The sequence below is a fragment of the Phycodurus eques genome, chromosome 2 (genome assembly GCF_024500275.1).
Source record: "Phycodurus eques isolate BA_2022a chromosome 2, UOR_Pequ_1.1, whole genome shotgun sequence".
NCBI lineage: Eukaryota > Metazoa > Chordata > Actinopteri > Syngnathiformes > Syngnathidae > Phycodurus > Phycodurus eques.
In genome coordinates this window covers 20,907,808-20,929,061 of record NC_084526.1, presented here as the reverse complement: position 1 = coordinate 20,929,061, position 21,254 = coordinate 20,907,808, and the positions used below count along the sequence as shown (strand labels likewise).

The 21,254-nt window shown below is 40.9% G+C and overlaps 1 protein-coding gene across 3 annotated transcripts in view; it reads left to right on the top strand.

The window, feature by feature from the left end:
* The window catches only part of LOC133398053 (tyrosine-protein kinase CSK), an 81,274-nt gene that overhangs the window by 31,780 nt on the left and 28,240 nt on the right, over positions 1-21,254 (top strand). For 2 of the 3 annotated variants that reach the window (XM_061669640.1, XM_061669659.1), the window contains exons 2-4: positions 9,693-9,773; positions 13,045-13,158; positions 13,231-13,343. In XM_061669640.1, the coding sequence (XP_061525624.1) occupies positions 9,759-9,773; positions 13,045-13,158; positions 13,231-13,343 (242 nt within the window). In that variant the 5' untranslated portion in view covers positions 9,693-9,758. Of the gene's footprint in view, positions 1-5,282; positions 5,416-9,692; positions 9,774-13,044; positions 13,159-13,230; positions 13,344-21,254 lie in introns of those variants that run through there. The other variant, XM_061669650.1, reaches the window with a different exon arrangement.

Sequence of the window (21,254 nt, the reverse complement as noted above, 5' to 3'; positions counted from 1 at the left end):
TTGGTAAGGCTTGAGACCGCTGGTGAGCCCTCTTTTTAAGCTTATACAATTGACTCAAAAAAACACAAATGGCTACTTAAAAAATAAAAAAAATATATAAAAACCTGTTTTTAGGATGGATTTATACTGTAGGTCTAAGTGACCAATTCTGATTTAATGCCGATATAGTGCTGTGGAAAAAGAATTGGTCCCCGTCTCAAATTCTTATATTTTTACAGTTTCTTAAATGCTCTTTTTAAATGGTGATATCATTTATGAAGAAGAAAAAACTATTCACAGTTGCCTGGCCCTGTGTGAAAAAGTACAATTAATTCATGATTTAACAAGGGGCTACCCTTGTTAAATCATGAATTAATTGTGATTAATCACAATTTTGGATTAATTTTCACTGATCACACCAAGCCTGATTACCTCCAGACCTGTGCAATCAAGAAATCACTTATACTGGCACTCCCACCATGCTTTTCCCCCACGGGTTTTTAACGCGCATTCATACATCCTTTGGGGAGCTGGTTGGCCTGGCTGGGGGTGACAGTTACAGGTCATCATTGCCCTGTGACCGTCTCCCCTTACCCCCACCAGTCTCCCCAATTTAAATTCACGACAGGACTAAGTGGACGAAACGCTTTAATTGCTTGTGCTGGTACCACTAATAACAACACTGGTTATATTAAGATGAACTCACAGGTTCTTACAGGTGTTTAGAAACTGAAAAGAATTCCACCGCACCACTCATCAGTAGCACTGCCTTGCTCATTTCCCACGTCTTGTCCTGCCCTTTTCTGTCCTCTATCATCTTGTTCTTTTGGTTAGTTGTTGCATGTCCTCACTGGGTGCCCCCCCTCCCCCCACACACACACGGAAATAAGACTATTTGACTGTTGTAACATTACTTGTGCTCAAATATCTAAACTAACTATTGTTCTGCTGTGATTCCCACCCTTATTCCCCTTTTCCACTCTGTCTGTCCACTAAAACCCCTTTTCTGTCTGGCTGCATTTTCCATAAACAGAATAATTAAAAAATAAGCAGAGGAATTATCTCAAACTCCCCTGTTGCACAGCAAACTGTTCCAGCACAAAAGGTATACAGATCCACCATTCTGCAAGGCCATGCAGCTGAACAGGACAGGTTAAAAAAAAATCACTTAAACAGAATCTGTCCCGACAAAATCAAGTCGGACTAAAGATCTAAAAAAGCTGCAAACAAATGACGGGATCCAAAGAAATTCCAAAACAGTCGAGAAATAAAGTAATTGACATCAGTCTGGAAATGGTTACAAAAGCCATTTCTAAAGCTTTAGGACTCTAGTGAACCATTGGGAGAGTCATATCCTTTCATGGCGAAAACATGGAACAGTGATTAACCTTCCCAGGAGTGGCTGGCCTTCAAAGATTACTCCGAGAACAGCAATGACTCATGCAGGAGTTTACAAAAGAACCCAGGACAACTTCTAAAGAACTGCAGGCCTGCATTGCCTCAGTTAAGGTCAGTGTTCATGACACAACAATTAGGAAGAGATTAGGCAAAAATGGCATCCATGGCAGAGCTCCAAGGCGGAAACCACTGCTGACCAAAAGAAATGAAGCAAAAACATCTCAATGTTTCCCAAGACCTTTGGGAGAATGTTATATGGACTGATGAGATGAACATTGAGGTTTTTGGAAGGTGTGTCTCTCATTACATCTGGCATAAATGTAGGACAGCATTTCAGAAAAAGAACACCATACCAATAGTCAAACGTGGAAGTGGTCGTGTGATGGTCTTTGACTTTTTGCTGCTGACATGGACAACTTCCTGTGATTGATGGAACCATGCATAACCTTAACTAGGCCAGCCATTTTTAGCCATTTTTCTGAATTCAAACAATTCTGCAAGTGGGCCAAAATATCTCCACAGTGATGAGAAAGATTCATTGCCAAGTTATAGAAAACGCTTGATTTCAGTTGGGTTAGAAGCCCAAACCAAATGAAAGTTCTCCATATAAACACCCCAATCAGAATAAACAGGCAGAATCCAAGAGGAATTTCATCTGGATTTGCAGGAGTGGAAATTCCTTTTGCCAAACCAATTAGAAGTAAATTGTCATCATGTAAACTGCGAATCGGAACGATGCCGGGCTCTGTCTTGATGTAAATGCACTATGATGTCATTGTTTACTGGGGTTGGGCATCGTTTGAATCTTTTCGATACCGGATCCAAATGATTCTTGATTCAGATTCTTTTAGGGGGCTGGGTCAAAAATGTTTGCGTGATTTAAATAAAGGGTTTCCAAATTATGAATGTCCTTAGCAGCCTGCAGCATAAACTTTAATGACCGGTTGACTCTGTGTTCTTTATTACCAGTATCAATATCAAACCTATAAACTAAAAGGCTATGTGTGTGTGGCACTAGCTCAATTGACTTAATATTCATTAATTATTGTTTCAGCTAAAAGTGAAATATAGCATTGTTAAAGTAGTTATTTGCTACTGTTTTGTCACATCAAATGGTTTATATATGCAAGTTTTAACTCTACTTCCTGTTTTAAACATGTAGCCTTTTATTTGGAAGGGTACGCACCAGAACTCAGCATTCTGCCACAAAAAATACCTCACATGACACCAGTTAAAATGAATTTAAACAGAGTGCAAAAAAAGAGCAATGGATGGAACCAAATGTTCTGTAAAATGTTGCTTCCTTTACCTACACACCGATGAGAGACAAGTTTAGTGTTTGTGATACTGTGAGATGTTTTTGTGAATTCTGTCCCAGTTCGAGCCACGGGGGCAAACGTTCGCTTCGAGTCCAGTGTTAACTCAGCATAAGCATAATCATCGCCTACATGGTAGCAAATAAGCGACACTTGTGACAAGTATCTTTATCACAAAGGGAGGACGAGGAGTAATTAACAGGCGAAAGATGGGACACCATGCTTGGTTATTGTGGCGTAAAGTCACAAAACACCAAAATAGGAGATTGGGCAATATAGTACACTTGTCTCACAGGTCTCTCAATGTTTCCCCTAGGTTGAGAATTTATGAGTTTACTAGTTTAATCTTCTCAGGCGGCTGTCAATTTACTTGGGTGGCCCGCACAAGTAAAACATATGTAGGGGAAACACTGGGTCTGGCTGGCTGGAACTAAACGTCAATAGCTACAAATACATTTAAACAATGTGGGCTCTGTAACCAGCATTATAGTGGAGTGAAACCAACTTTGAAGAGCAAAATAGTAGGCAAATTAATAAGTGTCTCGATAGAAAATACTGTAATACACGATAACGCTAGACAGCCACACTGGAACCGCAAACCGGAAATGAATTAGTACATCACCGGTACTCCGCTATGTCATTTGAGAAAATGGAACTGTAAGATTAAAAGTACATTAATATAATAAATAAAATAACCTTTATTAGTCCCACATTGGAGACATTTCCATCATTTCAGCAGCAATAGTGGATCCTGTGAATGACAATACTGTCATTCACAGGACAGGGAGGAAAAAGTAAGTGGTCCCTTGGATTTAATAACTGGTTGACCCTCCATTAGCAGCAATAAACTCAACTAAATGTTTCCTTTAGTTGCAGATGATCAGGATTTTTCATAAAATTGTTGCAGTTCAACAAGATTCCTGGAATGTCTGGTGTGAGTAGCTCTGTTGTGGTCATCCTTCAGCATCTCAATCGGGTTGAGGTCTGTACGTTGACTGGGCAACTAAAGATCACTTATTTTCTTCTTCTGAAGCCATTCTGCTGATTATGTCACAACACGGAATGAACTAACTTCAAATTCAGAAATGACCAATAAAAACAGAAAAATATTGTACTTAATATTTTCCTGGAGGATGCATTTGGGATTATCCTTTGAAGTTGGTAATAGTGAAAAATTTATGAAACAGACAATGATTTTAGTCAATTCTTTTCCAGAATGAGAGTGCTTAAAGAGGAGGATGCTATTCATGTGAAACAGCTTGAAGCAGGCATCAGCTGCAGGCGGAAATGGGCCTGGCTCAAGTTGGAGGCGAAAACAAAAAAGCAAAAAAGGAGGAAAATTCAATTATAATATTAAACTTGTACATCAACATGTACTTGAGCGGTGTAAATAAGTTTTTCTGTGTGAAAATTTTTAATTTTATTTAAATTTATTTTTTTGTCTTATTGTACTCTTCAGTCTTGCAGATTGCTTAATTTATGTTAAAATTTTCAAAAAAATCTCTGCGGGGGCCTGGGAGATCCCCCAGACCCCTCTACAATGGTTTTTTTTTTTTTTTTTTTTTTTGGTCACCTTTTTCATGCCTTTGGTGTTTGCATGTCTGCTTTTAACAAGTGCTCTTTTGTCAAACTTCAAACATGCAGCAATTTTTTTTTTTTTTAGTAAGACAGCTATGGCTTCCTCATTGGTGTTCTTCCATGAACCCCGTTCTTGTTCAATACTTAACGTATGGTAGTTTTGCTGTGCCAGTGATTTCTGTAAGTCTTGAGCTGATACTAGGGTTCTTTCTTACCACATTGAAGCATTCTGTGCTGTCCTCTTGCAGTCATCTTTACATGACGTCCATTCCTTAGAAGAGAAGCAACAGTGCTGAAAATCTCTGCATTTATAGACACTGTGTCTAACTGTGGACTGAAGAACATCAAGACTGAGATACTTTTGTAGCCTTTCCCAGCTTTATACAAGCCAACAGTTCTTAATCGTAGGTGAGCGAGGCATGATACACAACAGGCAGTGCTTCTTGACGAGACAATTCTAAATTGGTGAGTGTTTTCTCGGGTCGGAGCAACTTTAAGCCATGCCTCCAATGTTGTGCCATTGATTAGACTCCAGGTTGGCTCACACCTGACTGATTAGCTCTTGGCGAATCCATAGCGTAGACGTTCACTGACTTTTTCCTCTCTGCACTGTGAATGTTTACATTTTCAATAAAAATATGAAAACGTACTTAATAAAAGGGTTCGCATGCTTTTTCCTCCCACTGTACTTCTGTGCTCTACTGAGCAGTTTTTTTCTTCTACTGAAGCTATTATAAATTGTCCAAACAATATAGAGAGGGAAACAGAAATGTCTGCTGGTTTTCACGTCATGAGTAGTTACCTTGTTTTTTCACATCACTATATCACAGGGTTTTAATTAATTAATTTCATTTTTTTTCCAATATTGTGCAGCCGCATTTCAGTGCAGAGTGGCTTTCGCAATTGCCTGTGGTACTTTTTTTAAAGGGAAACTGTTTCCAAGCTAATATAGAGAGCCTGTACGGTCATCCTTATGTGTGGGAGGGCCATTTTACCATGTGAACAATTTTGTCTCTGCAGTCTCTTCCAAGAAAGGATGAGGCATGATGCTCAAGCAGCGTGTTGCTTGATGCGCTTCAATGGCTCTTAAGGCATTCCTCAGAGAGGAGACTGATAAGAAAATCTTCGGCCTTACAATGCAACTGTGAGTGGGTGACTCGAGAGGGGTTGGCTTGGGCTAATACACACAGCTGTTATCTGCAATTGACTGCAACCAGGCTAGTTCCTGTCTCAACACAGGATGTGGCGGTGAGAGCACCGTCTTCAACGTTCTCTCCAGGGAATGCGTCACGCTCATCAAGCCTTAAAAACTATTCTTTTCTAAGAGCATTGTTTTACTTTGGAGGGTATGGACGATCTCGTTGTCCCCCCTGGAAGATGGAAAATATGAGTCTGCGACTCGCTCAATTCACAACTTCCTGTTCGCCTGACTGGCCGCAAGCAAGGTGCTTTAGAACAGGGGCCATAAAACCTTTGTGAGACTGAGAGCTACTTGTTGAAGAATGTGAAGGGCTACCGGTTTGATACATCCATCCGCTCTCAACGCTTGAGTAGTACTTATTTTTCTGGCAACTTTTTAATTTTACTCCTTACTTTTGAAAGACAAAAATCTGTACTTTCAACCCCTTTCATTGTAAAAATTTGGTTGTTAAAACCTACAAAAGGTGAGCGACGGCACGGCGTAAAAGATGTAAAGCTGGGTCAAAACACAATGAAGTTAAGCACAGATATGAAGAGAAGACTAGATATACTGTAGCAGCCTGGCTAATGTGTGGCAGTCATGTTGGTAGGGTCAATGGTCCCATCAAAGGCAATGGATAGACATTGAAATTAAGTCCTAACTTGCTAATTTCTCAACCAATTTTCACAGGATTTACACTTTTGTCAACGCCAAAGTGTGTGCTATCAATACAGAACATTAAAAGAAATCCCAAATTATTTTAGCCGTGAAAGGTTACTCCCAGTTCACTTGTTGTGATTGTACAGCGTTGTGTGCAAATGTATGCAGCACAATGCGCCGCCATTTTTATACGCTGATGACTTTGCCTCTCCTAGCTTAGCGTCACTGGAGGCATGCAGTTAAAAGGGGCACATTGTTTCTACCTATTCATATGTGAAGTCCAGCACATCGATCATAGATATGAACAAAAGGTAGATGCAACACGCCCCTTTGAACTACGTCCCTATGGTGACACTAAGCTAGTGGTGCAAAGTGTCACCGCATTCCATGTTGGTGGACAGCAAGAAAAACAAAATTACAAGCATGCCTGCAAATTGTGCTCCATATGGTTGCACACAATGCCGTACAATCACAACAAGGGAATTGGGAATAATGTTTCATTGGTAAAAATATTTTTGGGATCTTTTTTTTCTTCAAATGTTCTGTGTTAATTCCACATGCATTGACATTGCCAAATAAGTAAACCTCTTGAACATCTGTTGAGAAATGAGTTATGAACTGTTTTCAAAAGGAGAAAAGGTGCAGGAGAGTGTAATCGAGTGACACTACAGACACCAAAAGCCAAGAAATTCTTCACTTATGGCTTAACTTGAAAGAACTTTTGACAGTTGTTGGCAGTAAGAACACGAACACTGGGCGACTAGTCCACATAGTGGGTTAGATCACCGCTGCCAAATATAGAGAAATTCTTCGAGAACTTGCTCCAGAGTGCTTTGGAACTCAGACTAGGGCCTCGATTTACCTTCCAACAAGACAGTGACCCAAAGCACACAGCCAAGATAACAGGAGTGGCTTCCATTGGGGTCGGGTGCAGTGTGAGCTGGGCAGTGGCCGAAGACGGGGACCTTGGCGATCCGATCCCCGGCTCCAGAAGCTGGCTCTAGGGACGTGGAATGTCACCTGTCTGGCAGGGAAGGAGCCCTAGCTGGTGTGTGAGGTCGAGAAATTCCGGCTAGATATAGTTGGACTCGCCTCCACACACAGCTTGGGCTCTGGTACCAGTCCTCTCGAGAGGGGTTGGACTCTCTTCCACTCTGGAGTTGCCCACGGTGAGAGGGGCCAAGGTGTGGGTATACTTATTGCCCCCCCCCCCGGCTTGGCGCCTGTACGTTGGGGTTCACCGCAGTGGACGAGAGGGTAGCCTCCCTCCGCCTTCGGGTGGGGGGACGGGTCCTGACTGTTGTTTGTGTCTATGCACCAAACAGCAATTCAGGGGTACCCACCCTTTTTGGAGTCCTTGGAGGGGGTGCTGGATAGCGCACCCGCTGGGGACTCCATCGTTCTGCTGGGGGACTTCAATGCTCACATGGGCAATGACAGTGAGACCTGGAAGGGCGTGATTGGGAGGAACTGCCCCCCCGATCAGAACCCGAGCGGTGTTCTGTTATTGGACTTCTGTGCTCATCATGGATTGTCCATAACGAACACCATGTTCAAGCATAAGGGTGTCCACACGTGCACTTGGCTGGCCAAGCGGAATGCAGCTCTGATGGTCGTTGAAGCAAAAACCCGGGTATGGGCGGAGTTCGGTGAGGCCATGGAGAAAAACCTCCGGACGGCTCCGAGGAAATTCTGGTCCACCATCCGGCATCTCAGGAGAGGAAAGCAGTGCACCACCAACACTGCGTATAGTGAGGATGGGGCGCTGCTTACCTCGACTCGGGAAGTTGTGAGTCGGTGGGGAGAATAGTTCGAAGACCTCCTCAATTCCACCGACACACTCAGAGTAGAGCTGCTGCTCCTCCACATCGAGAGGAGCCAGATGAGGTGGCTGGGGCATCTGATTCGGATGCCTCCTGGACGCCTCCCTGGTGTGGTGTTCCGGGCATGTCCCACCGAGCGGAGACCCAGGACACACTGGAGAGACTACGTCCTTCGGCTGGCCTGGGAACGCCTCGGGATCCCCCCGGAAGAGCTGGATGAAGTGGCTGGGGAGAGGGAAGTCTGGGCATCCCTGCTAAAGCTACTGCCCCCGCGACCCGAACTCGGATAACCGGTAGAAAATGGATGGATGGCTTCAAGAGCAGCCTGTGCGGCCCAGCCAAAGCCCGGTCTTGAATCCAATCAAACATCTCTGGAAAGACTTAAAAATGGCTGCCCACTGACGCTGCCCATCCAACCTGACTGACCTTGAGAGGATCTGCAGAGAAGAATGGCAGAAAATGCCCCAAAACAGCTGTGCCAAGCTCGTAGAGACATACCCAAGGCTGTGATTGCTGCCAAAGGTGCTTCAACAAAAAATTAAGCCAAGTGTGTGAATACTTTTGTACCCATTATGTTTAAGTGTTTACGTTTTCAATAAATTTGAACAACTGTCTATAAATGTTTTTACTTTGTCATCTAAATTGCCTGTAGGTGTGAATGTAAGTGCAAATGGTTGTTTGTTTGTATGTGCCCTGTGATTGGCTGGCAACCAATTCAGGGTGTACCCCGCTTCCTGCCCGATGATAGCTGGGATAGGCTCCAGCGCTCCCGCAACCTTAGTGAGGAGAAGCGGCTCGAAAGATGGATTATGGGATATTTTATGTAGATTTTTAAAGCTATACTCAAATCCGCTTTAAAATAAGTCTCTAACATAGCAAAATGTGGTAAAAGTGAAGGGGTGTGAATACTTTCTGGTGGCACTGTACATATATATACAAATATATACACATATATACATGCATACAGTGGGTATGGAAAGTATTCAGACCCCTTAAATTTTTCAGTCTTTGTTATATTGCAGCCATTTGCTAAAATCATTTTTGTTTTTTTATCCTCAATGTACACACAGCACCCCATATTGACAGAAAAAAAATGGAATTGTTTAAATTTTTGCATATTTATTAAAAAAGAAAACCTGAAATATCACACAGCCAAAAGTATTCAGACCCTTTGCTCAGTATTTGGTAGAAGCGCCCTTTAGAGCTAAAACAGCAAATGAGTCATTTTGGGAATGATGCAACACGTTTTTCACACCTGGATTTGGGGATCCTCTGCCATTCCTCCTTGCAGATCCTCTCCAGTTCTGTCAGACACACACATACACATACATACAGTCCCTTCCAAAAGTATTGGAACAGCAAGAGTTGTTTTTGTCGTATACTGAAGACATTTGGATTTCAGATGAAAAGATGAATATAAGACAAAAGTTCAGAATTACAGCTTTTATTTCATGGTATTTACATCTAGATGTGTTAAACAACTCGGGACAGAGCACCTTTCTGGTCGCGAGTGGTTTCCTTTCAATTATTGGGTGGGCATGTCTGGCATAACAGGAGCACAAAAAGACCCATACCTGAAATTGAAGAGGATGTCAGCCTAGACAGATGGGTGACGCTAATTTCCAAATCTTTTTTACCTGAGCCAGCTAACGTGGCAGAGTATGGGGTCAAAGTTCGATAATAATTTTTTGGATTCTTAGAATGTCTATCCATGATTTTTGATGACACATCTAACGCTTGGCTTTGTTCATGTCACAGCACTGATGGTACCAGCTGAACAGTGAGCGCTACCTGCCAGAGGACACCCGCCCACTTCCTCTCATCATGTCTGGGATTCATGTAAGTCAATATAGCAATGTGACAAGATTTTCCAAAAATGCCAATCTCTCAAAAATGCGAAATCTGGTTGGCATAGCTACTTCAAGCCGAGTACAACGCTACAAGAATTTTGAAAATCAGATGGATTCCAGAGAAATTGAGCTTTTTGTGTGAGGGGGGGGGGGAAATGGCCCTTTTAGGAAATGCTTTTGTCATATCACCTTGAGAAGGGACCACCTATCCTCCATAGCAATGACTACGGGTAAGTATTCCACCTCAGATCTCGTCCCAGTTGGTCAGTGTATAATCAATACAACAGCAGTCAATTTAATTTAATATGTATAACAGTTAGAAAAAGCTTGATTTCAGTTGTTGCTGCTGAGGATGGCCCAAACAGTTATTGGGTTTAGCGGGCCATTTACTTTTTCACACAGGGCCTCACAGTTTTTTTGCCTTTAAATCACCATTTAAAAACAGCATTTTAAGTTCACTTGGTTTATATTTGTCTGGTATTTACATTTGTTTGATGATCTTAAACTATGTAAAAGTATAAGAATTTGAGAAGGGGACCAATATTTTTTGTATCTGCACTGTATCGCCACTAAATCAGAATTGGTCACTTAGACCTTCAGTATAAATCTAGCCTAAAAACTGGTTTGTATACTTGCATCCCACATCCAAAGAACATTAAAGTGGGGAAACTATGCAAAAATATAAAAATTTGAGTAGGCTTTACACGATCAGGGTTTTTGAGGCCGATCAGCAAGTTTGAAAAAACGATCACCAATCCGATCACATGATGGAGCAATGTGTCTATTTAAATGACTGGTTAATTTACTGTATATACTTGTGTATTGTCTACTGAGTATTTTAAAGTACTCATTCTCTCGTCCAGGTATTCCCAACCAGTGTGCCGTGGCACATTAGTCTGCCAATCTTCAGGGGTGCCGTTGGAAATTTTACTTAACTGCTCAAAAAATTATTCATTTACAAGAAATAATCTTTGTTTCTCCATTTATGCCATTAAGGCATAGTGACAGACAGAACAAATAAATGCTCTTCTATTAGATGGCTACTTTTTGTGACATTTTGTTTGTTGGTGTTCCGAGAGATTTTCCAATTGTAAAATATGTGCCTTCACTCCGTAGAGGTTGGAAATCACTGCTCAAGTCAGGCCATGTATTCAGTGTATGTATAAACCAACATTACAACATGACAGAATTGATGGGAGCTAACTTACTGTTGGTGAATGACTTTATTGTAATTAAATTACTTCACACACACCGAAACTTTAGACCATGATTCGACATAACGCCTGCATGTTTGCGCACAATCGTTAGCACTAGCGTGTTAGGCTACATAACGTTTTGTTGCCTGCTTGCGAGCCATATCGTGTTAAAAGGACGTGAACATATCTCTAGTAAGCCTTAAATGAAAGTAATTTCGCGAGCGGTGACCACCAATACACGTGTTTTCCTATTTTGTTCTTAGAATGCACGCGTCACAATGTCGTCGCCATGGTAACGAGTGTATCTGGTCACGTTTGAGTTGACAAGATAAAGCCCAGTGATTGTAAAAGACTAGATGTGGTGGTATCGGAATACAAGATTTTATTGCAGTAGTCTGACATAGTGCAATCGTGAAAGACCAAATTTGTCTTGTCGTCTGAGCCACGCATTATGTGTTGTCTGTCCCATACCGCTGACAATTAATTAACTCAACTAATAAACTAATTATCGGCCGATACCGATCAGGCCGATCAGATCGGTCTAAAGTCTAAATTTGAGAAGGGGGCCAATACTTTTTCACGGCACTGTATATATCATATGGTGGCGCCCGCGAGGATGTCATGATTCTCTGGTGAGCAGTCAATATTTACCGTATATACATTTGTAACATGACATTAGATGTTATATCATATTGGAATGAAAGTACTATGGTGGCGGGTTGACACAATTTCCTACGGAACTAAGGGACAATTGTGTTCCACACGTTAGTTTTTTGTGTGGCGGACTTCTGCGTTTTTGTTTTTTTTTGGTTTGTTTGTTTGCTTGTTTTTCTCCCCCTGAATAACGTGGTCTTTTCCGTGACTTTTTTTTGTTTGTTTTTTTTTTACTTTGTATATGTGCTCTGTGAAGTGGTGGTACAGCCCACGAAGACTTCATGATTTTCGGGTGAGCAGCGAAAATTTACCGTACTTTCATAAAAATTTCTGACATTACACATTATTACATATAATATTGGAATGAAAGTCCACCTTTTTCACAACCCTTAGGTACTGGTATATGTTTATGCAATGTGAAAAAATTATTCCATTTTCCTTGCACCTATTTGTAATGCGTTCTATCGTCTTTGATGAATATTATCGGAAAAAAATACATATACACGAGATATTACGTTACCGTAATTTCTTGGGTATAATGCGCACTCGTGTATAATACGCACCCCCAAAGACCAGAATTTTGACCTCAAAATTCTGGAAAACCCCTCTCCCTATGTATAATGCATTTTTGTAAGATGGGTACAATTCTTTAAAGAAAACTTGAAGGGCCAGGTGAAACACATTTTCATTTTAATGGGATTAAAATGAAACTGTCGAGCATTTCAGAAAAGCATTATCATTTAACAAAACATAACTATAAAGAAATTAATGATGGTCATAAGTCGTGTTTTTAAAAAAATAAAAATATAATTTAAAAAAATAAATAAAAACAGTATTTCACAAATTCTGCCAGGGTATGTAAACTCATGAGCACAACTGTACATATATGCAGTCATACCTACCCCTGTCATATTGGAGTGAAAGTGTAGACTACACCTTTTTTCATAACCTCTAGGTAGCGGTGGCATATCAGAATGAACGTGTACACCTTTCTCATAACATGTAGGTGGCGGTGGCATATTGGAATGAAAGTGTTCAGCTTTTTCATAACCTCTAGATGGCGGCATACATTTTAAAAAATTGAAATTTTTTAAAAATGTTCCCCTGTACCAATGTATAATACGCACTATTGACTTTTGACATTTTTTTGGAGGGGGGGGGGGAATCCACACTATGCATGAGAAATTACTGTAATTTCTCATGCATAGTGCGGAAAACATAAATGCAAAAAGATGGCGATGAAGGGGAAATGTTTTTTTAAATACATTGTAATATTAAATATCAAAATTAAATATTTATTTTACTTCAATATTCAAGTATTTTTTTAATGGCTATTTTATTTTATGCTTGTACTTGAGCCACTTTTTTTTTTTTTTTTTTTATTGTGGCCATTTTCGTTTCATGTTGCAGGCACCGTGGTCGACGGGCACAGAGTGCGTAGCCAAGTACAACTTCCAGACGGCCAACGAACAGGACCTGCCCTTCTGCAAAGGAGACGTGCTGACCATCATCGGAGTCACCAGGGTAACCAGGCACCCGCTAACTCTGAATATAGCATTTGTTACAGTCTGCTTAAGAATTTTTTTCCCTTTTTAGGATCCTAACTGGTACAAAGCGAGGAACATTGTGGGCAGAGAGGGAACCATTCCAGCAAACTATGTCCAGAAGAGGGAAGGAGTCAAGTCAGGAGGGAAACTCAGTCTGATGCCGTAAGTGCCCAAGGAGCAATTTTGCTCTGAAGGTGGAAATACAAGTTCCTTACAGCTGCTGATGTGCTCCTCAAACTTGAACAAGTCAGCTTTTCAGCCCCTATTAAAACAAAAGCAAACGTTAAAGTGGACATTTTACGTAAACGGGACTTTTAAATGGCTTGTATACAAAAAGTTGGTTCTCCAGAATGCCACCCAATGCCCACCCATCAATTGTGAAATTTCACAACTAACACATATCCCAGTGAACTTGGAGATGTGTCCTCCGCTTGTGCCACCTGTACTCTATACATTCGCCAAACCTATTGACAAGTGCAATTAGGCAGCTTGGTGATGAAGTGCTTCCTCCACCAGTGGAAAATACATGGAAGCATGGATTGTGCTTGCACTCTGTCTTAATGGGGTTTCACTTTTTTCACGTTCGCTGCATGTGTCATATGTAGGGATCCCCTACATCAACTGACAAGTTTAAGGTTCATTTGCTTGACACGGAATTGCACCTTCAAAACAGTCATTTGTACAAGTGTTACAAGTAGAGTGTTTCATAATTAATTTTCCTTTATGTATTTTGACTGAAGAATGTCAGAGACTTATCAAGACACTTGGGAATGGTTTTGAATTTGAAATGAATGGGTGGGTGGATTCACCTGGAACACGTTTCCTTGACACAATTGCACTCCTAAACAAGCCAGTTTCCATCTGTTGATTGAGACGGGAAGAAAGAGCATTTCAGAAGGGGAAACATGAGACGAGAGATGCAAGCTAATGAGAGATAAGGACACACACTAACACTTTTTTGACTCCAGAACAGACATCGTGTCCCGTTTGCCGATCCTCAAACTCACACGCTTCTGTTAACCCCTTTGCACCTGTCATGAGCGTCACAGCAGCATTCAACTTTTGGGTCATTGGGTCATCCAGCTCTCCTGACACGGTGTTACATAACGAATGTTACTGATTGATGATGCAGGCAGCCAACTGTCTGTTGCTCCAGTTCAGTCCAACTATCTGTTTACCGAGTCCCAAAGGTGTATACTCTCCGTTTTTCCCCAAAAGTGATAGAAGGAAACAAAGGCCTCAAAGGGCAAACTAAAGTTGGGAGTTCAAACCATCATGTGCAATGTTTTGTGATGTTTTTTAGTTATTTTTCTGATTCTGTGATGCCATTGATGACAGAAGAGAAAAAGTGTGATAACCATGCCGCCATCATTTCCATTGCACTTGTCCTCATTAGGATGGCGTTTAAGATGTCGCCGATCCCAATTGATCTTTGGTCGAGTAAAGTGAGGTACATAAAGAACATGTCACCAGTCAGTTGCACTGCACAAATACAGTGCCCTCCAAAAGTACTGGAATGGCAAGGTCAACTCTTGTTTTTGTTGTATACAGAAGACATTTGGGTTTCAGATCAAAAGATGAATATGAGACAAAAGTTCAGACGTCCAGCTTTTATTTCTTGGTATTTACATCTAGATGTGTTAAACAACTCAGAACAGAGCACCTTTTGTTTGACCCCCCCCCCCACTTTTCAAGTCAGCAAAAGTATTGGACCATGTGGCTGATGGGTGTTTCTAGTTGCTCAGGTGTTGCCTTTTAGATTGATTGCTTAAAGATGGTGCTTGTTTTTGGCTTTGGGTTTCACCTGTGAAAGCTGTATTTTCTGTTAAGCAAACATGAAGACCACAGAGCTGTCTGTGGGAGAAAAGCAAACAATTTTTCAGCTCAGAGAAGAGTGAAAATCGTTCAGAGCTATTCCACAAACATTGTCATAGTCAATCCAATAATTTGGAATGTCCTGAAAAAGAAACTACTAGTGTACTGAACAACAGACGTAGATGACAGAAAAATTGTGAGAGCTGTGATGAATCGCCCAAAGACTACAGTCAGTGACATCACTGCCAACCTCCACAGGGCAGGGGTGAAGCTATCACAATCCATTGTTCGAAGAAGAATTTGAGAGAAGAAATATACAGGCCATACCACAAAATGCAAACCACTCATCTGCAAAAAGAATCGGAAGGCCAGATTAGATTTTGCAAAGTACAGAGATGTGCCACAAAAGTTTGGGAACAAATTTTTATGCACTAATGAGACCAAGATCACCCTCTACCAAAGTGATGGAAAGGACAATATATGGAGAAAGAAATTATCTTATGATAAAAAACACACAAGCTCCTCTGTGAAGTATGGTGGAGGTAATTTCATGGCTTGGGCTTGCATGGCTGCTTCTGAAATGGGCTCACTAGTCTGTATTGATTATGTAACTCATGATGGTAGCAGCAGAATATGTTCTAACGTCTACAAAAGAATTTTGCCTGTCAATTTACAGAAAAATGCATCCAAGCTAATCGAGAGAAGCTTAATCATGATATAAGCAGTGTTGGGTAGAGTAGCCAAATATTGTACTCAAGTACGACTACTGTTACTTTAGAATTGGTACAATTAAAAAGTAGTTATCCAAGTATTTACTTGCGTAAGAGTAAGAAAGTACTCAATGAAAAATCTACTCAAGTAAAGAGTAACTTGTAAGTAACCTCTGATTTGTTTTTTTAAATCAGAGCATGAACATCTAAAAAACAAAAAAAAAAGATATATGGGAGTCGACACTCACCTGCCACCATTTCAAATTTTAACTGCCCAAAAACCAACAACACATACATTAGGCCAGACAGAAAAATTATTTGCTTTATTCACTTAAATGACTTCATGAAGAAGCTGTTAGGTGACCAGACTTAGTGATTGAGTGTGCGTGTGCATGTGTGACACCATAAGATGGGGCTAATGTTGCCATATCCACTGCCAAAACAACAATAGAAACATCTGCAACCTCTCCACAAGGTTTTTTCTCAAGTTAGAAGTTGGCTGAAATTGTGAAAGTCACAATTGAAGAGCTGTATGACAAAGCTGTTGTTTTTGGAGTCTCTAAAGTAAAAAGTACTTGTATAGCCCTTAATTACAAAAGTCTCAAACGGCTTCACAGGCCCACAGTTGGCAATGATTGACAACATCCCCTAATCTAAGCCCCCCAATCGGGGAAGGAAAAACTCAAATCCCCATTTAGGGAAAAAATAAACCACAGGGAGGAACCACAGATGGGGGTGGAGATCCCCCTTCCAGGATGAGCAGGCTGCAATGGATGTCGAGGGGGGCAACATTTATCATCTAGTCTGGTGCTGTACAATGTTAAGTGTGATGGCAAGATGCTGTGCAATGTTCATTAAGATGGCATAAGAGTCAATTTAAAGAGAAAAGGCACCGCAAGGTAGACTCCTTCGGTGGTTCTGCCTCAGGACCTGGCCCGGTCGATCAGAGCACGTGGACTTGATCTCTGTGTCACTAGCAGATAGGATGGGCCGTATCTTAGTGATATTACATAAAACGCAATTTTCCAAACCAATTCATTTATAAAGCACATTTGAAAACAACAGAGATCACCAAATTGCTGTACATCAGAGGATATAAAATAATAATAAAACACTGTTAACAAAAACAATAAAATCACAAAATAACACCACACACTACAAACCTGCATAGAGGGTCTGAGAAAGCCAGGGAAAACAAATGGGTTTTTAAACGGGATTTAAATATATGGCAGGTGGGAGCTAATCTAACCTGCAGATGGAGCTCATTTCAGAGTTTGGGGGCAACAACATCAAAGGCTCTGTCTGTTTCAACCATGCTCTTGAATAGAATAGAATATTGTGATCAAAGGTATCTCAAGCTGGTCGTACAATAATGCTTTTTTTATTCATCCATCCATCCATTTTCAGTACCGCTTGTCCTCACTAGGGTCACGGGCGTGCTGGAGCCTATCCCACCTTACTCTGGGCGAGAGGCGGGGTACACCCTGAACTGGTCGCCAGCCAATTGCAGGGTATATATTAACAACCATTCACACTCACATCCACACCTACGGGCAAGTTAGTCTTGAATCAACCTACTCTCCGTGTTTTGGGGATGTGCGAGGAAACCGGAGTACCCGGAGAAAACCCACGCAGGCACGACGGGGAGAACACGCACACTCCACACAGGTCCTCAGAACTGTGAGGCAGATGTGCTAACCAGTTGTCCATCGTGCCATGCCTTTTTATTGATATATGATAATGAATGATATTGATGATGTATAATGATATAGTGATATTATATTTCTATTTTAATTATATTTTATATGTACAGTCCCCTCCAAAACTTGGAATGGCAAGGTCAATTCCTTTGTTTTTGTTGTATACTGAAAGACATTTCTTCTCAAATTTGAATAAAAACAGATTAGAATGTTCCTGTTTTTTTAAAATTATTTTAAACAATATAAGAACGCACAATCATTCATGTTAATGTTTATTTAAAGACATACTGTATGTATGTGGTTGGGTGAAGAGTGTTGGTGTTGAGCAAGCCGCCAGATGCTTGTCATTTATGGATGTGTGCTAGCGCTTTCCCTGCCGAACGAAGGAGGGCCGTTGTGTGTTTTTGTTAATTTCATTTGTAGATGATCTAATGTATTGTCCAGTGAGCAAAAGTTGAAAAGGGAGATGCATAGGAACGGTGTATGGCGGGATTAGCTGTTGTTACCTTAGCTGTTAGCCCACCTCAACAACCGTGCTTCCACAAGGGGCCAAACTGCCCCTGCTGCTCCTCTGTCAACTCTAGCTGCTAAGTGAGTCCGCTGCTCTGTATGCTGCTGGGTCTTGCATAGCGTCGTAGTTACAAACTCAAAGTCACTGGATGATGGTAATTTCTGCAAGTGCTGGCGATCATACACTAAATTTCTGAGGATATTGACAATTTTTGCTGTCGTAGGGGAAGAATTTGTTTTTTAAAAAAAAAATTATAATAATCCATTACTTTCATAAGCCACTGCAACAGCAGCTGCTTGGCTGGCGAGTCGCAACAAGCGCACTCCTGAACAGCACTTGGTATTGATTCATTTTGTTTATTTTTTTTGTTTATTTTTAGCGGATCGATGAGAGACATTTTTGTTCCCAACATCGGCCTAGAGTTATCGTGCCTCCCTAGTCTGAGGCGGTGTTGTATTTGGCAGCCTTCTTAGTTTTAGTCTTTTGGATGAAAATGCCTCTTCAATTTATTCACATTTTAGTCTTTTCTACCTGTGATCATTTTAGTCCAGTTTTATTTGACGAAAATACTGAGGTTTTATTTAAAAAAAAAAAAGACAGAAATTAGTCTTTGGGCAAATGCACATCAATTGTTTCAAATTCAGCATAATTTTGAAAAAATGTTACCATGTACTCAACGTTTATGGAACCAAGGCACATATTTTACAATTGAAAAATCTCACCGCACACCAACAAACAAAAATGTCACACAAACTGTATACATTAATTACTGTATGTACTTCCTGCCATCTAATAGAATAGCATTTATTTGTTCTGTCTGTCACTGTGCCTCACTGGCAGAAATAGATGAATAAAGATACATTAGTTCTTGGAAATAAATAATTGTTTCAGCAATTAAGTAAAATTTGACAATTTCCCACGGTACACCTGAAGAGCGCTCGTGGCACACTGGTTGGGAATCACTAATGTAGACACACAGACAACAGGTCTCAAATGCTACATTTGCCTTCGTGTTTCAGACAGTCACTGAAACATGGGTCAATATGACAACGTGCATTACACTTGATGCTCAGCCAAAAATCCCTGAATGTTCTACACATCGCTGACGTTGGGTTGAAACCAATGTCCAAATTTGGTCCATTTCATATTCTTTCATAAATTTGTACTATTGGGGCAGTCCGCACATGGATATGCTATTTTTACAAATTATTGATCAATATAAAGGGTTGACAATAACTTGCTCTCTGATGATGCAATAATAATGACTGAACTAACATGCCGGGGTTTTTTTTGTTTGCTTGTTTTTCCTTCCCTCAAAAGTGTTGGTTTTGGAGACGCCAGTGACACAACACAAACACACACACAGAATAATAAATTTCATTACCACAACAAAGCTAACTTCAGCCTGAAGCTGGCTAGCAGCCCATTTGTGCCAGGAGTTATGTAGAAAGCGTTCAGCTCACTGTAAAATTTATCGCAAACTGGTTGTCTGGTAACATTGTATGTATAATATACAAGATGTTAATCGGACTTGTAACTTCCCTTCGTCAGCATGATGACGATGCATTTTTAACGTCTGACAGACCACCACTGACATTTTGTCCAGTCTCGTCTCATCAACAAAAACTGGCACACATCTCGTCATGTTTTAATCACCAAAGAGCCATGTTTAGCTTGTCACCGTCACGTTATGAGTAAATGTAAAATGAGTAATGAAAAAAGGGATGTCAACGATGATGAAATAGTTTAGTTTGACAGTGTTTTACACTGCTCTGAGGGGAAGGAAGGCACGAAAGATGTCAGAGAGGAAGGAGGGAAGGTAGGAATAAGGAAGAAGGCAGACAAGTAGGTTTCAGTGAAGGTAGGTTGTAGTAAGGATGCAAGAAAAGCAAATCTAATGGAGGGAAGGAAGAAAGGAAGGACAAGATGGCAGGGAATAAAATGTAAATGTAATACAAATAAAAATGTAAAACTGTATGCCTACTTTTGGCCAGGCCTGTAAATTTGTTTTGCCTTATCTGTATTCAATTTTACCTGGTTTTACAGGTTAAAAACCTCCCTCTGTAACATTTGCACAACCAACATTGTCCCAGATGATCGCACTACTCGTCACTTTAAACCGCATACACTCCTTGAAGTCTCAGCGCCCTTTGCACAATGGTCATTGCACCGGACTATCGCAATATTAGTCATTCAAAATGCTCTAAGTGCTAGAGGACTCTGCATCTTTTTGCACAATTGTTTTTTGTCAATGTCTTTATGTCTCCAAAGTGTTCTGTAAATTGACTGTCTGTTGTACTAGAGCGGCTCCAACTACCGGAGACAAATTCCTTGCGTGTTTTGGACATACTTGGCAAATAAAGATGATTCTGATTAAAAGGAAACTGGTTTTCCTAAGGGGCTTCCTATAAAATGAGGCATGTCAGAAAAGTTCCAGGAATGGTGTGATAAAAGATATATTTCAAACAGAAACAATGAGTGTTCCCCTTCAATGTGAGCCACGCGATGAACCAGCACGTCTACGAGATTCTGCAGTTTTTGCTTCATTCAGTGTGCGAGAAGCGTTGAGTTTTGTGGCGGGGTCAACTCGTAGCTGCTTCAAACTGCGCCTGCTAACAATGGCCTGATCATCTAACGACTGTTCCTGGCAGAGAAGAACATCGCCTTGATGGAGAAACCTCCCTATTCACCAGACCTGATTCTTTGTGATTACAATTCCACGCCCGCTTATTGAGATCATCAAGGGGGCCTGTTTTGAAGACAGACAACGGAGCTGCAGAGGATCCTGAAAGAATCCTTCCAGAAGCGCATAAAAGCGAAGTATAGATTCCTGGGAAAGTGCATTAGACTGCATGGGGAATATTTTGAAGGGGAAAAATTGGACTTTAAATAAGTTTGGACTTTAAATGCTATACGGTGGCCCCCCCATATACTCGCAGTTTGGCATGTGTCCACGGGCAGATTTTTCTCACTCCCCCCAACTATGAAACAACCCCCAAAATGCTTATTGGCTATTTATCCCCACTTATTGAACATTTTGGGGCGTTTATAAATTTTTTTTTTTTTTTTCCCTTTTCTCTCAATGCAATCTTATTATGGGCCTCAATTATCCAGAGTTTTTCTCTTTGCAGTCCAGCCCAGTCCCTATTCCCCAAATAGCGGGGGTCCACTGTACATCTTTGATGACACGAGTCCTGGAACCTTTCTGACACACCTCGTATTTTGCGGACTATAGCATCTTTTTTTTTTACCCAAAAGCAGTCCAATTTTATCTCATTGAAAGTGAGCGCATGTGGGCTGGCGTGTGTTCATGCATGCACGTCTTCAGCTAGAATTT